Source organism: Abrus precatorius, unplaced genomic scaffold (assembly GCF_003935025.1).
Source record: "Abrus precatorius isolate BTA unplaced genomic scaffold, Abrus_2018 Scaffold6, whole genome shotgun sequence".
In the NCBI taxonomy this organism is placed as follows: Eukaryota; Viridiplantae; Streptophyta; class Magnoliopsida; order Fabales; family Fabaceae; genus Abrus; species Abrus precatorius.
This window is the reverse complement of record NW_020874406.1, coordinates 26027294-26042850: the sequence shown is the minus strand read 5'-3', so window position 1 is coordinate 26042850 and position 15557 is coordinate 26027294. Positions and strand designations below refer to the sequence as shown.

The window sequence follows — 15557 nt, the reverse complement described above, 5'->3', positions numbered from 1 at the left end:
CTATATCTCCATGAATCTAGGAACTTTTGCTTGCATTGTATCATTTGGTCTACGTACCGGAACTGATAACATTCGAGATTATGCAGGATTATACACGAAAGATCCTTTTTTGGCTCTCTCTTTAGCCCTATGTCTCTTATCCTTAGGAGGTCTTCCTCCACTAGCAGGTTTTTTCGGAAAACTTCATTTATTCTGGTGTGGATGGCAGGCAGGCTTATATTTCTTGGTTTCAATAGGACTCCTTACGAGCGTTGTTTCTATCTACTATTATCTAAAAATAATCAAGTTATTAATGACTGGACGAAACCAAGAAATAACTCTTCACGTGCGAAATTATAGAGGGTCCCCTTTAAGATCAAACAATTCCATCGAATTGAGTATGATTGTATGTGTGATAGCATCTACTATATCAGGAATATCAATGAACCCGATTATTGAAATTGCTCAGGATACCCTTTTTTAGCTTCTAGAATCTATTTCTTAGTTCAACTCTTATCTTACTAACTGGAATCAAAGAATTAGTAGATCTGTTCCGCCCAAAATGGGAATGGGCTAGGGTTATGAACTTATAATCTATAATCTGATGATCGAGTCGATTCCATGGTTATAAGTTCATTCCATACCGGACCAGACCGGAATAGGGTTATATACATTCTCATTATGAGAAGGGGTCATTCGAGCGTATCTAAATAGATACTATGTTTACATATAGATCCCTGCGTTGTTCCATTCCATTTAGGATTAGGAATAGGCGTAATCGGACCTGCTTTTTACATATCTCTCATTATTTAGGACCCTATTCACCTCTTTTGGCTTCTATTGAATCGAGAAATAGATTTGATTGTCCATTTTTTTTGATAGAATATATATAAGATATCCTCCGAATAATTCAAATTGAACCAATTGGATGTCCGACTCGGGCCTATATGACATGACCAATCAATAAAAATACTCTAACACTCTACCTTTGTCATATATTCCATACATCACACTAGATAGATATCATATTCATGGAATACGATTCACTTTCAAGATGCCTTGGTGGTGAAATGGTAGACACGCGAGACTCAAAATCTCGTGCTAAAGAGCGTGGAGGTTCGAGTCCTCTTCAAGGCATAATATTGAGATCTCTTATTGAATTGGAATAAGTTCGGCAGCGGATCACGAAATCTTGGTGATCTTTTCTATCTAATGAATGGGTAGTCCGTTTTGAAATCGTCCGCCCTGCACCCCCCCGAGTATATGCTTCAAGAAGAATCACACAGGGGTAGATTGATACAATAAAAACCTCTGGTAAAATGCCCACCCGTAACCCAGCGGATAAAGTACATTACATAGTCCGTTTTAGGGATTGGCGACTTATCCATTCAATGACTTTGGCACCGGACGTTCCCAAAATGGGTACTGTACTCTCGGGTCGGGTGAATTCAATAATAGACGCCTGTTGGCATTCAAACCTTCCTTCTCCTTTCGGGACCTATCCGAAAAGAAAGAGAATTCAGTACTTCTTGGTCATGAATATCTGAATAGGACAAACCGCCCCGTAGATCTCTTTGCTTCGGAACAAAACAATTAGAATTAGGCTCGGTCAACTGGAATGTGTATTATCGATATAGGGGATCTTTCAATTGAGAAGATCCATATCCATCGACCTGAGACGAAGAGAAAGAAAGGTCTATCCATTTTTTTGAGTTATTCAGTTAAACCAATGATTCGTTATTGGAGTAGATAGCAACAACCATCTCATCCGGGAAAAGCCATCTTTTTCTCAACAATGTCTTTGTCATTTGATCCAATAGCGTTCCGTTAGATAGGAACAGATTTGATAAATATTGATAACTCTCAGATAGAGTATTAGAACAGAAAAATCCATTAGATAATGAACTATTGGTTCTAAGCCATCTCTGGCAATGAATCAACAATTCAAAATGCTTTTCTTGCGTATTCTTGAGAAACCAGCGTTTATATATAGATGTAGGAAGATCTGTTTGGGAAGTAAGAAGCCCCCTTGACATCTCTTCATCTGCAAAGAATTCTCGATGTGAAAACACAGAGACAAAAGGCTGATCTTTGAATAGGAAAAAGAGTGGATCCGCAGGGTCCCAAATGAATTGGCTTATTCGAAAAAAGCCTTGTTCTTTGGAAGATCTATCTCGTGTCTGGTACTGCATGGTTCCACCCTGTAAGAACTCTGAATCATTTTCTTGAAGCTCATCCTCTTCATCATAAATGATCTGCTTGCCCCGAAATGACCTGGCCCAATAGGGAAATCCCAATTCATTGGGCCTTTCGATACAATCAAATAGAAAGCCCCAAGGGCGCCATATTCTAGGAGCCCAAACTATGTGATTGAAAAAATCCTCCTCTATCTGTTGCGGGTCGAGGACTCCTCCCCCTTCTTCAAACTCCGATTCATATTTTTCATGGAGAAATCTCTGATCAACGATAGAACAAGATCCATTTTGAATCATATTTAAGGGATTCCTTGGTTCGGACCGAAGAAGCAATGTCACTCGATCATTATCAAACTGACTGCAATTTTTTTCTGTCCGTGAGGATCCCACCAGAGCGCCTTCTACTTCTAATAGGCCATGAACTAGATCAGAATTATTCTCAACGAGTCCATAAGAAGTGATCCCATTTTTTTCATCAGGTCCGGGTAGAGACCAAAGGTCTTGAGCGACCGATCCGGCAGAACAACTCAAAAGATAAAGAAGTATCGTTAATTTCTTCATGCTCCTTCCAAGTTCGAAGTACCATTTGTACAAATAAGAATCCCCCTCGTTACATGATTTCTTCTTCATATAGATAAATATAGGATCTATGGAGCAATTACTTAGAAGTACATTTTGTGAAACAGCCCTTCCTATCTGATAGAAAAGGATCCCATGATCCTGAACCGATCTTACCTGAGATCGCAAATCCCAAGTTTGTCTATGAAGAGCAGATCTAATTATATTAGTGTCTAGGATGGATTTTTTTTGTATAATACTAATCGATAAGGCCTCATTAGTAAGTGCTACAAGATCTCGTACATTGGAACCCATAGTTATGGTTATGGACCCGAATCCATTAGTATGGAACATTTTCTTTTCCAAGTGAAATCCCTTAGTATATGAAAGAGTGAAAAAGTGCTTTCGTTGTTGTGGAATAAGAAGCCTTCGTATCTTAATGCATGTATTTAATTTATTCGGAGCTATTAGAGCGGGATCTACTTTTTGGGGAATATGAGTCGAAGCAATAACAAGAATATTTCTAGTGGAACATCTTTCACAATCCCTGGAGAGATAGTTCACTAATAGACCGAGGGATAAGTAATTCGATTCATTCACATCCAGATCATGAATGTTTGGAATCCATATTATGCAAGGAGACATTGCTTTTGCTAATTCGAATTGAAAGGTGATATAAAATCGGTCTATTTCCGGCATCATATCCATAGTTAGCGTATTCATCATAGTTAGAAGCTCCAGCTCCATATCAAGGTCACGGTCGATATCGTCACTATCATCAATATCGTCACTATCGTCACTATCATCAATAAGAAAACCCTTAGGCTTGTTATCCAGGAACTTTTTCAGAAATACTGTAATGAAAGGAACATAGGAGTTTGTCGCTAGGTATTTGACCAAATAGGATCGTCCAGTTCCTATAGAACCTATCACTAAAATACCCCTAGGGGGGGTAGGGCTAAGCGGAGCGAAAAGGGTTTTCCATGAGATGGGAAATGAAAACTATTAGCCCCCCACAGGGTTTGTGAATAAGTAATTGTCTGATAATGAGCAAGGAATATCCGTCTTTCTGCTAAACAGGATGTATTGAACTCATAATGCATTAGATACTTTTTATGAATGTCAACTAAGTATCGTAAGTAAATTGCTCCCGGTTGTTCAATCATTTGATAACCAGAGTTATTCTTTGATAAATGATCACTATGAGTCAGACTCAATAGAATTTGATCAATCCTTGTTTCTGTCGTTAAGGTAGAGAACTGAACCAAGAATTCTCTTTCTTTATCATCAATCGAATCACTGTTCGAGACCCAGGATTCTATTTTATCATCAATCCAATCACCATTCACGTTTTTTATTTTTCTTATCAAGGAATAGATCGCTTTACTTGTATGACTTACATGTCTCGTATTTCTCGAAAAAGCGATTCGATTGATGGGATTTGGTATGATACTTATGAGATCGATGAGATTCCAATATTTCTTCTTAGAACGTATTGATTTGACCCCATAAGCGGGACCACCACCCCATAGCATGGGGCCACCAGAAGCAGAACCCCGTATTTCTTCTAGAGAATCTCCTAATTGTTCCAGAGCAACTAGAAAGAGATTCTTTAACCAGAAAGAATTCAGTTCAGATGTGGGATACCTATCTAGAAGTTTTCGCAACTCAATCATGTATGATGGAATCATCAAAGATTTGACCTTTTCGAACTCTGTCTGTAACTCACTATAGACTCGAGAAACAAAGAGAAGATGTGTACGAACGAGATATCCAGCAACAAGAAGAAGGAAAAGGATTGAATAGAGGAACTCCCGAACATTTAGCGATCTCAGATGTGTCGATATCAATAGTGATTCATTATTTCGATGAAAAATTTCTTCGGATAGAAGAAGATTATGTAAACAATTACTCGGAATCTCACTTATCAGATTCCATATCTTACTTATCAGATTGCATTGTGAAAGACACAATGGAATCTGAAGAATTCGCCATGATATATCTGATCCATGCATAATATCATGAAAAATGGATACAAATTTTTGGCTGCTACTTAGTATCGGCAATAGGTCTGAAAAAGTATCTAAAAATATGAAATTTATATATTTGTACCCTGTCGAGGTAAGGAACCATGGTATATATGTTTGGAATAGATTCCATTTTGAAAGAGTTGAAAAAGCACTATCTCGTTGAAAGGTTCTATACATCTGCCCTTTCTCAAGGCATTTTTTTGGACAAGGACTCCGTTTTTTCCTCTTTTCGGATGGTAAATATTTCTCAGAACATGGAGTGTGAATCAAACCCATGTTTGAATTGAAATTGAGATACTGATGCAAGTTCTTCCCTTCTGAATCAGGTAGATTCATATCTGAAAGAGATTGACAATAAGTTCTTTCAAAATTGACTATTTGTCCCTCTGTTAGAGGTGTTCCAGAAATGTCTGCGATCGAGTAAATAGCTCTACGAACGAATGGATCGGATCGAATTGGAAAATGGAAAGATTTGTACAAGTTATACCCTTCGTCGCCACTTTGCGGAAAATCGTTAGGTATCAATATGTTAGATACCTGTGACTCGATTGGTGAAATAGTATCTCTCCCCCAAAAAGCATGTTTTTTTTTACCACCGCAAAAAGAAAATATTTTGTTGCGAATGAACAAGATATTGAGGAATTGTCCATACGTAAAATCATTATTATTGATACAGGCCTTTTCCATCTAAAATTGTCTAAGTTGGACAGTTTGTGAACAAACTTATTCATTCATTGGTTAGCATTTGCTTCTCATAATGTTGTAATTAATACTTAACAAAATTTGAGTTTGGAGCTTTCTCATTGTCTCTTGGTGCATGCTTGATTGAGGTACATCATCTCATATTCAAGTTGTGTACTAAGAGACTAATGCGAAATATTGCCCAAATTTTGTCAAGTAAAAAAATGCAACATTTAAGTAGCAATTGTTAATTAAGGTATGAAAAAATTTATTCTCAAATGCAATAGGGCCCTACCATGTGAGAGTTAATAAGACATTTATATTTATAAATATCATTACCATAGTTGGAGCAAATATGGATCGAAGTTAGATAGTAGCTGATCGTTTAAGTGAAGAATACAAAGACAGAGTCAAAGAGTTTATTGGATTTACGATTAAGCATGCAAGTGGTCTCAACCATATTCCCTGTCCTTGTTGGTGTTGTTTGAATATGTTACAAGTAAATGCCGAAGAATTGCAAGAACATCTAATGTGCAATGGGATAGATAAAAAATATACTTGTTGTGTAACGCCCCGAATTTTGTGATATTAATTATTATTACTTATATAAGTATAAATGAATATATATGTGCGTATAAGTGTAAATGGATGTTGTAAATTTGCAGTGAAGGCGTAATGATGGTGTTTTTGTGTGTAATGAGTATGAATATGTGTATATATATGTATGCGTGGGTGTATAATTGATTGGATTGAATTTTCTGATGCTGAAAATAGGTTAAGGGTGTAATACTAGGTTGTCCTCACTGCAGCGAGAGGGCCCTGGGAGGAAAGACCGAAACTGTCACCTTCTTGCTGTAGCGAGAGATGTCTCGCTACAGCAACAGAGCGATAGTTTAGGGTGCATCTCTCGGTGTAGTTTCGCTGTAGCAATAGGTCTCGCTGTAGCGAGATTCTACAGAAATCAGGATGCAGTTTCATCTGAGATTTTTGTTGCAGCGAGAGATGCCTCGCTGCAGCGAGAATTGCTCGCTGTAGTGACAGTGTCGCGATCAGAGGAGTTTTAAAAGGGAGTTTAGGGATTTGAAATTCATTTCTCAAATTTCCTCCCAAATCTCTTCAATCCTCTTGACCCAAAACTCTATTACACTGATTAATTGCCTCTAAAGTCGTTCGGGAGCTTGATTGAAGGTTGAATCCATGTGAGAAACGCTTGGAGGTGAGTTTTAATGGTTAGGGTTCTGTTTCTCATCTTCTTTTCTCTGTTTCTAGGTTTCCTTGAGTTCTCATGGAGTTCTTCCATGTGTTTTAGGCCAAAATCTGTGTAGGGAGCACGTCTGTGGTCAAATCTGAGTGTGGGTCTTCAATTCAAGGTAAGGGGGGACTCTATACTACTCTATTTTGTGTGGTTTGCTATTAATTGTTGTATATTGTGATGTAACTGAGTTAGAAGGTAGGAGATTGTTGAGAAATGTGATGAGGGCCATGTGCCGGAGATGTGAACATTATGAGTGTTTATCCAAAATTGATGAATGTGAATTGTATGATAGATGTCGCATGATAGAATGTATGATGTGAACAAATGTGGGCCTAGTGCCGTGTAATTGAATGCAATGTGGGCTGTGTGCCATTTTTAAGCATGACAATTGCATGCGTGAGTGAAATATTTGTAAATGGGCGTGTTAACGCCGTTGTGATGTGCTATGAATGGTTCAGCGATACACTGAGGGTATGGAAGATAAGGACGGTAGATATACCTTGGGGAAGAGGGAGTGGTGTGACACCGACTGTGGAACGGGTGCACCACGGACCACACACTATCTTCCTGACTAGACCTCTGACCGCTATCTTTGTTGAGCGACCCGTGACTGTACACGTGGTATCTATGAGGTGGGAGTAACCGGTGACCATTCATGGTGTAAATATGTGATCACAGTGCCACAGTAAGTGTGGCTAGTGTGCATATGCACGAGTTTGTGTATTATACTTGTGAATGTGAAATGTTGCCGATGCCGTGAGTGCATCGGTGTTAAATTGACATGAGCTGTGTGATAATGCTGCATGATTGTATTTGTTTAATGTATTAAAAATCTACTAATGGTGAGACTCTATGTTGACTGTGTTTTTGGGTAGTGTAGAGTACTCACCCTTACATTCATTTTTCAGGTAATCAAGATGATCAGCACCGGACTCAGTGAAGGGATGGATGGAACTCTTGTAGGACTTACGATATTATTTTGAAAACTGTTGTGTTTGAATAAGTCCTGTAGCAACTGTTTGATGTAATTTGTAACCCCTTTCTTTATTTGAAATGGTTGATGAAACTTGAATTGAAATGAAAATTTTATTATTTCAAAAATTTGTGAAATTCCTTATTTATTGAAATTAAATTTAAGGTGTTACATGTTGGACAAAGCACAGTGAGATATAAGGTGGAAGTACATCAACTAACATAGAATCGAGTGTCAATTACTCAAGACATTTAGAACAAATGAGAGTGGTCATGCTGAACAAATTCTAAATGTTGTAGAAGAAGATCTTAGAGATTGTCCAAAGATGTTTGAGAGGCTGAAAGATGATGCAGAAACACCATTGTATAATAGATGCACAAAGTTTACAGGATTGAGCTCTGTTTTAAAGCTTTATAACTTAAAAGCCTCGAATGGATGGAATGATAAGAGCTTCACAGACTTGCTAAGTTTATTACATGAAATGTTACCAGAGGATAATGTACTACCAAATAAAATATATGATGCTAAACAAGTACTTGCTTCCATTGGATTGACCCATAAAAAGATACATGCTTGTCCTAATGACTGCATTTTGTTCCGAAATGAGTATACATCACTAAGTCAATGTCCAAAGTGTAATGTATCACGATACCTAAAGAAAGAATCAACACCTGCAAAGGTCGTGTGGTATTTTCCAGTAATACCTATATTAAAACGTCTATTTCGCAATGCAGAAAATGCAAAGTAGATGACTTGGCATGCTAAAGGCAGAATTAGAGATGGAAAGCTTAGGCATCCAGCAGATTCTCCACAGTAGAAAAAATTTGATGATGAATATGAAGAGTTTGCAACTGAAATAAGGAATATATATTTTGCGTTAGCAACCGATGGAATGAATCCCCATGGCATGTAAAATAGCACCCATAGTACATGGCCTGTGATTTTAATAATGTATAACTTATCTCTATGGCTTTGTATGAAGTGAAAATATATGATGCTTTCTTTGTTAATATCTAGTCCTAAACAACCTGGAAATGTCATTGATGTGTACTTGTCTCTTTTAATTGAAGATTTGAAGTTGTTGTGAGATAATGGCATAGACGTATATTATGGATTTAGAGATGAATATTTCACGGTCAAGGCAATGTTGTAGGAACAATTAATGATTTTCCTGCATATGGAAATCTTTCTGGTTATAGCATAAAAGGTCAATGTGCATGTCTAATATGTGAAGAAAAAATAGATTACCTAAGATTAGAACATTGTCACAAGAATGTTTTCATGGGACATCATAGGTGGTTGGCAAGAAATCATCCTTTCAGAAAAATAAAAAAAGCTTTTAATGAAAGTTGTGAAGAATGATGATGTCCTTATTTGAAATGTGGAAAAGAAATCTTTAATGAGGTTAAGCATATTAGAACAACATTCAGAAAATCTTTTGCCAAACAAATTCCAATTGTAGGTTGGAATTCAGTTACCCTACTGGAAATTTTTATACGTAAAATACTTTGTTGATGTTATGCATATTGAAAAAAATGTTTGTAAAAGTGTGATTGGTACATTATTGAACATCGTAGAAAAAGAAAGATGACATCAATGCAAGACTTGACTTAATAAAGTTGGGAATACTATCCGATTTGGCTACAGTGAAGAAGGGGAAAACGAACGTTTTTACCGCCCACAGCATGTACCTGATAAGTGTATAAAATAAGTTATTTGAGATGATATCTTGAACACCTTTCATGTTTAAAAGTTAAATTATTTTGTTAAATTCCCTTCAAACTTGGAATTTTACAAATACATATATATTTTTACAAATGAAAGTAATTTTAGTGTTTTAATCTCTTTTTGATCCTTATTGTAGCTGAAATCACAAAAGAAACATCACTTAAGGTTGAAGAAAAGGAGCAAAAGCCAAAAGAGAAGTAATTGAAGCATGAAAGTTGCAAAAATAGTCACTTCTGGAGGTTTCTCACTGTAGCGAGAAACACTCGCTGCAGCGAGAATGTGCAGTGCGAAGAAGGGAGATCTGTTCGTCTCTCGCTGTAGCGAGGATATGTCGCTGTAGCAAGAGGCCTTCGTTTCGCTGTAGCAAGGATTCTAGCTGCAGCAACATACAAATAGAATGACCTAATTTTTTATCTTCATGTCTCGCTGTAGCGAGGATATATCGCTGTAGCGAGAGAAGCTCGACCAAACCAGTATAAAAGGCAACTTTTACATTCAAGTGGAAGAACACTGTTCCATATTCATTTTTCAGAGGTCCAGACGGCGCAAGGCAGCGAAGAAGAGTAGGAATACGCATTTTTTTTATGCTTTATTCCATTTATATCTCCATTTTTGTTGTTATGGTTGTCATGAGCAGCTAAACTTTCCTATGTGATTGAATGTAAATCTTCAAACCTAATGTATTTTCAGTAATCTATATAAATATAGCTGTTTCTTCTTCATTTCTAATGATTTGGTTATCTCAATCTCTTTTAATGGTTAAATTTAGTTATTTGATGGTTTCTAGAGTTCAGATCTGAGTTATATTTGAAAAAATATTGTTTAGATCTAAATTTGATTGAGATTACTCAATAACCGGTTGTTCTAGGAATAGATTTCAAGTTATTGATTGCATTTAAATCCTGATTTTAATGTTGGATAGTTTATTAATTGTTTGAGGAATCAACATTTGAGAAATTATCTTAGGAATGTATTTTCAAGGAATTAGAATATATGATTTTTGTATTTTGTATCAAGTTCATTGGAGATGATTGGTATATTTATCACTGGATTACTAGAATATAACGGGGGAGATAGATGAAATTCGATCCCAGTCTTTTAATCTGAATTTTACCACAATTTACATTAGTGCTTTACATTAAATCATCATTTAATATTTCATGAAAATCATTCATAAATTCTATTGTATATAAGCTCAATTAATTTATATCTTATTAATTAATACATTCGAATTGCTTCTTGAGGATGATAATCTGGTACTCTACCGGTTATTACTTGCAACAGAACCGGTACACTTGCCGTGTTTGAAGGAAAATATTCCAATAGTACCCTGTCTAGAAATGAGAAACGTGCTTTATGTGAGACTTTTTATTCAGTTAAGGTTTCAGAGGGATATTCATCAAACATTAAAAGTCTTGTATCATTGAAGGAGCTAAAGTTAAAAGGAGTGAAGTCTCATGATTGTCATATCCTAATGGAGAATTTAATTCCTATTGTTATACAGTCTATTCTACCCAAAAAGATTCACGTGGCAATCACAAATTTGTGTTTCTTTTTCAAAGCAATATGTAGCAAAGTGATTGATCCTTGGAGATTACCAACTTTGCAAAACCAAATAGTTGAAACTTTATGTGATATTAAAATATATTTTTTGCCGTTATTCTTTGATATCATGGTTCATTTAATCATTCACTTAATTGGAAGAGACAAAATTGTGTGGCCCTACATATATGCGATGGATGCATCCTGTTGAAAAATTTTGGCTAATTTTATGTAATCACAACTAGTATTCCAACATGTTTATTTTAATTATTTAACTAAATGCTCATTTAAAAATAATACCAACAAAAGCAAGTTAGATATGAGATGAAAATTTAGTACTTACAATTATAAAAATAAAAAAACGATTAATCCTTGAAAATGATGATTTGTAAAGTTTAATCAGTAAATATATTAATTTGCATATATTTTTGTCCTATTTGAAAATCCATTGGTCCCGAAAAGTTTTACTGTACAATTTAGTTTCCAGATTTATTAATTATGCAAAATTGAAGCTTTTAAAAAGAAATGCCACTATTATGTTACGAAAGAAAAACTGTTTTTTGCAAGACTGATCCTAATTATAATATTATGTTTCTCTAGCCTACAGCAGCGACACATCCGTCACTTTCAAGGAGAAAGACAAAAAATATAGGCAGCATTAGCAAGTTGATTGTCAGAAAAAACTTGGACTATACGAAAATTGTATTAGAGTTTGGAATAAAATTTCTTATCACTTTAACATGTTGCCTTCCACTTTCGAAGAAAGTGATCAAATATTTGAAAGATCTACGAGCAATGTGTATTTTCTTTGGCTTCCACCCGACATGCTTGGTTTATATAATCATTAATTTGACTTCTGGTGGTGATGTTCTTGTTTTTGGGTGAGGGTAACCAAATTTCCAAATCGCACATGTTGCTTCCGCTATTTAAGTCCATAGAGAAACATAAAAAGTGTGCTTATATGTTTGCACTCTATTATCCGACAACAACATTGTTATCTAATGTAAGAATCTTTCTCTCCTCGTTCCTCCGCCAAATGAAGCTCTTTTCTTTTTTCTTACCTTTATTTTGTCATATATACATTCATCTGCTGCTTCTCTTTACTTTAAACTTGTGGTTTGTCCCAAACAAAATTGTGGCCTTGACACTGGAGAGCCAGATTGATCATTCAGCATTGCTCAAATTCAAGGAATCAATACCCGATGACCCATATGGAATCTTGGCCTCGTGGAATAGTTCAACCCACTTCTGCAAATGGCAAGGAATCAGGTGCAACCCCATGCAAGAAAGAGTTATCAAGTTGAACTTACAAGGATGTAAGTTACATGGAGTCATATCTCCTTATGTGGGCAATCTCTCGTCCATGACAAAACTCAACCTTGGAAACAACAGCTTTTATGGTAACATTCCACAAGAATTGGGTCGTTTAGTACAACTGAAGGTACTTGTTCTCATCAATAACTCATTGGTTGGGGAATTTCCAACTAACTTGACAAGGTGCACTAGCCTCGTACGGTTAGATTTGGCAGGGAACAAATTGATTGGGAAAATACCAATCCATATTGGCTCTCTTGGAAAGCTTCATAATTTGTTCATGGAAAGAAACAATTTAACAGGCCGAATCCCACCATCTGTTGGGAATCTATCATCCATTGTTCAAATTTCGATGGCTTTTAATAACTTGGAGGGAACTCTTCCACAAGAAATATGCCACATGAAAAAATTGATGCTCATTTCAGTGGCTGTCAACAAACTACATGGTGCATTTCCTTCTTGTCTTTATAATATGTCATCTCTTCGTATAATTGCAGCTGCAAGGAATCAATTTAATGGCTCTTTCCCTCCTAACATGTTCATCAACCTCTTCAATCTCCAAGAATTTGCCATTGCTGGTAATCAATTTTCGGGTTCAATCCCAACCTCCATCATAAATGCAACTAACCTTCAAATGCTAGATATTGCTTCAAATCAATTCGCCGGTCAAGTTCCAAGTCTAGGGAAGCTGAAAGATCTATGGGCTGTAAGTTTGTCAGAAAACAATCTAGGTGACAATTCAACCAAGGATTTGGAGTTCTTAAAATCCTTGACAAACTGTAGGAAGTTGCAATTGTTATCTATATCCATCAATAATTTTGGAGGCCATTTGCCAATCTCATTGGGCAGTTTATCCACCGAACTCAGAGAACTATATCTGGGGGAAAATCTGTTGGTAGGAAAAATTCCTGCTGAGTTAGGAAATCTTACTAACTTATCTCTCTTGACCATGGAACTTAATTACTTTGAAGGGGTTATTCCAACCACTTTTGGGAAGTTTAAAAATATGCAAATGCTAGATTTATCCATAAACAAATTGTCAGGGGATATACCAACCTTCATAGGCAACTTGAGTCGGTTGTTTGCGTTGGATTTATCACAAAACTTATTTGAAGGAAATATTCCTCCAAGTATTGGAAATTGCCAAGTGTTACAATACTTAAATCTTTCAAACAACCATCTAAGAGGAGCTATTCCCTTGGAAGTTTTCAGTCTTTCCTCCTTAACAAACTTATTGGACTTGTCCAAAAACTCTTTGAGTGGTAGTCTACCAAAAGAAGTAGGAATACTGCGAAATATTGAAGAGCTAGATGTCTCTGAGAATCATCTGTCTGGTGACATTCCTACAGCCATTGGAGAATGCACAAGCTTAGAGTACCTTCATTTGCAAGGGAACTCTTTCCATGGTATCATACCATCCTCTTTAGCTTCGCTCAAAGGCCTTCAATATTTAGACTTATCACGAAATCAGTTGTCAGGTTCACTTCCTAATGCTCTACAGAATATTTCTGTTTTAGTATACTTGAATGTTTCTTTCAACTTGTTGGATGGTGAAGTTCCAATAGAAGGTGTCTTTCGAAATGCAAGTGGATTTTTGGTGACTGGAAATAGTAAGCTTTGTGGAGGTATTCCAAAGCTGCATCTACAATCATGTCCTGTCAAGGATAGAAAACATTCAGGGCACCACAATTCCAAGTTAGTAGTCATGATAGTTTGTGTGGTCATTTTCCTTTTAATGCTATCGTTTATTTTAACTATCTATTGGATTAGAAGGCCACACAAGAAACCATCATGTGATTCACCAACAATTGACCAGTTGGCTAAGGTTTCATACCAAGACCTACAACATGGAACCGACGGATTCTCGGCTAGAAACTTGATTGGATCAGGAAGTTTTGGCTCTGTGTACAAAGGAACTCTTTTGACAGAAGATAAAGTTGTTGCCATAAAAGTCTTAAACCTTCAAAAGAAGGGAGCTCACAAGACTTTCATTGCTGAATGTAATGCACTCAAGAATATTAGGCATCGAAATCTGGCTAAGATTTTGACATGTTGTTCAAGTATAGATCACAAAGGTGAAGAATTTAAAGCTCTTGTCTTTGAGTACATGGAAAATGGAAGCTTAGAACAATGGCTGCATCCTCAGACAGTAAGTGTGGAGCATCTAAGAACATTAAATTTTGATCAAAGACTAAATATCATTATTGATGTTGCTTCTGCATTACATTATCTTCATCATGAATGCGAGCAACCGATCATTCATTGTGATTTAAAGCCAAGCAATATCCTTCTTGATGAAGAATTGATTGCTCATGTGAGTGATTTTGGCATAGCAAGACTTATCTCAACCATTAATGGTACTTCACAAAAGCAAACTAGTACTATTGGAATAAGGGGTACTATTGGCTATGCTCCTCCTGGTATGTTTATTAGCACTTAAGTCGTTTAATGTTTCTTTGAATTCTCCTATCTTTTGGAATCAAATTGTTATTAATTAACTAGATATTGAGTATTGACAATCCTTGCTATATGTTTTAGAGTATGGAGTGGGTTATGAGGTGTCAACATATGGTGACATGTACAGCTTTGGGATTCTTATGTTGGAAATGCTTACTGGAAGAAGACCCACGGAAGAAATGTTTGAAGATGGTCGAAATCTTCATAACTTTGTTGAAATTTCATTTCCTAATAATCTTTTGCAGATTTTGGATCCACAACTTATTCCCCCAACTGAAGCAACAAGATTGGAAGGAAACAACAGGAATCTTAATCCACATTTTGAGAAGTGCTTAATTTCACTATTTAAGATTGGACTTGCTTGTTCTATGGAATCACCAAAAGAAAGAATGGATATGGTTGATGTCGCTAGGGACCTTAATCGAATCAGAAAAGCCTTTCTTGTTGGTAAGATAAATGGGGATCTACTTAATTCTCCACACACTACAGGACACAAAATGGTTATTGTTCTGAATAGTTGTTTTGTTTTAAAATAAAATAAAGTAATACTTTCACACTATTTTCAAATTATGATAGCAGTTCCATATATATGTAATTTATCCTTTTGAACTTTGTTTTATTTATGAATTATTTCACAAGTACATGAACTTTTCCTCTCAACATTAAAAAAACAGTAAAATTGAGTTTTTTACATGCCTAATTGCTTATGCCACCAGCTTGAATTGTTACTTATAGTTTGATTTTGTGTGATATTGCTATGTATTTCAAAATTCTAAAACTACAGATTTAATGGAATTGTTGTCGAATTTCAGATGTTGCACCGTGAAGATTTAAAGCTGAAGTAA

At 36.1% G+C, this 15557-nt stretch overlaps 1 protein-coding gene across 1 annotated transcript; it reads left to right on the top strand.

Moving 5' to 3' along the window:
* The first annotated feature begins 11977 nt into the window (after positions 1 to 11977).
* Positions 11978 to 15557, top strand: LOC113870485 (probable LRR receptor-like serine/threonine-protein kinase At3g47570). Its single transcript, XM_027507074.1, has 3 exons — positions 11978 to 14675; positions 14794 to 15212; positions 15525 to 15557. Exons 1-3 carry the CDS (start codon positions 11978 to 11980, stop codon positions 15555 to 15557), a joined length of 3150 nt encoding a protein of 1049 aa, XP_027362875.1.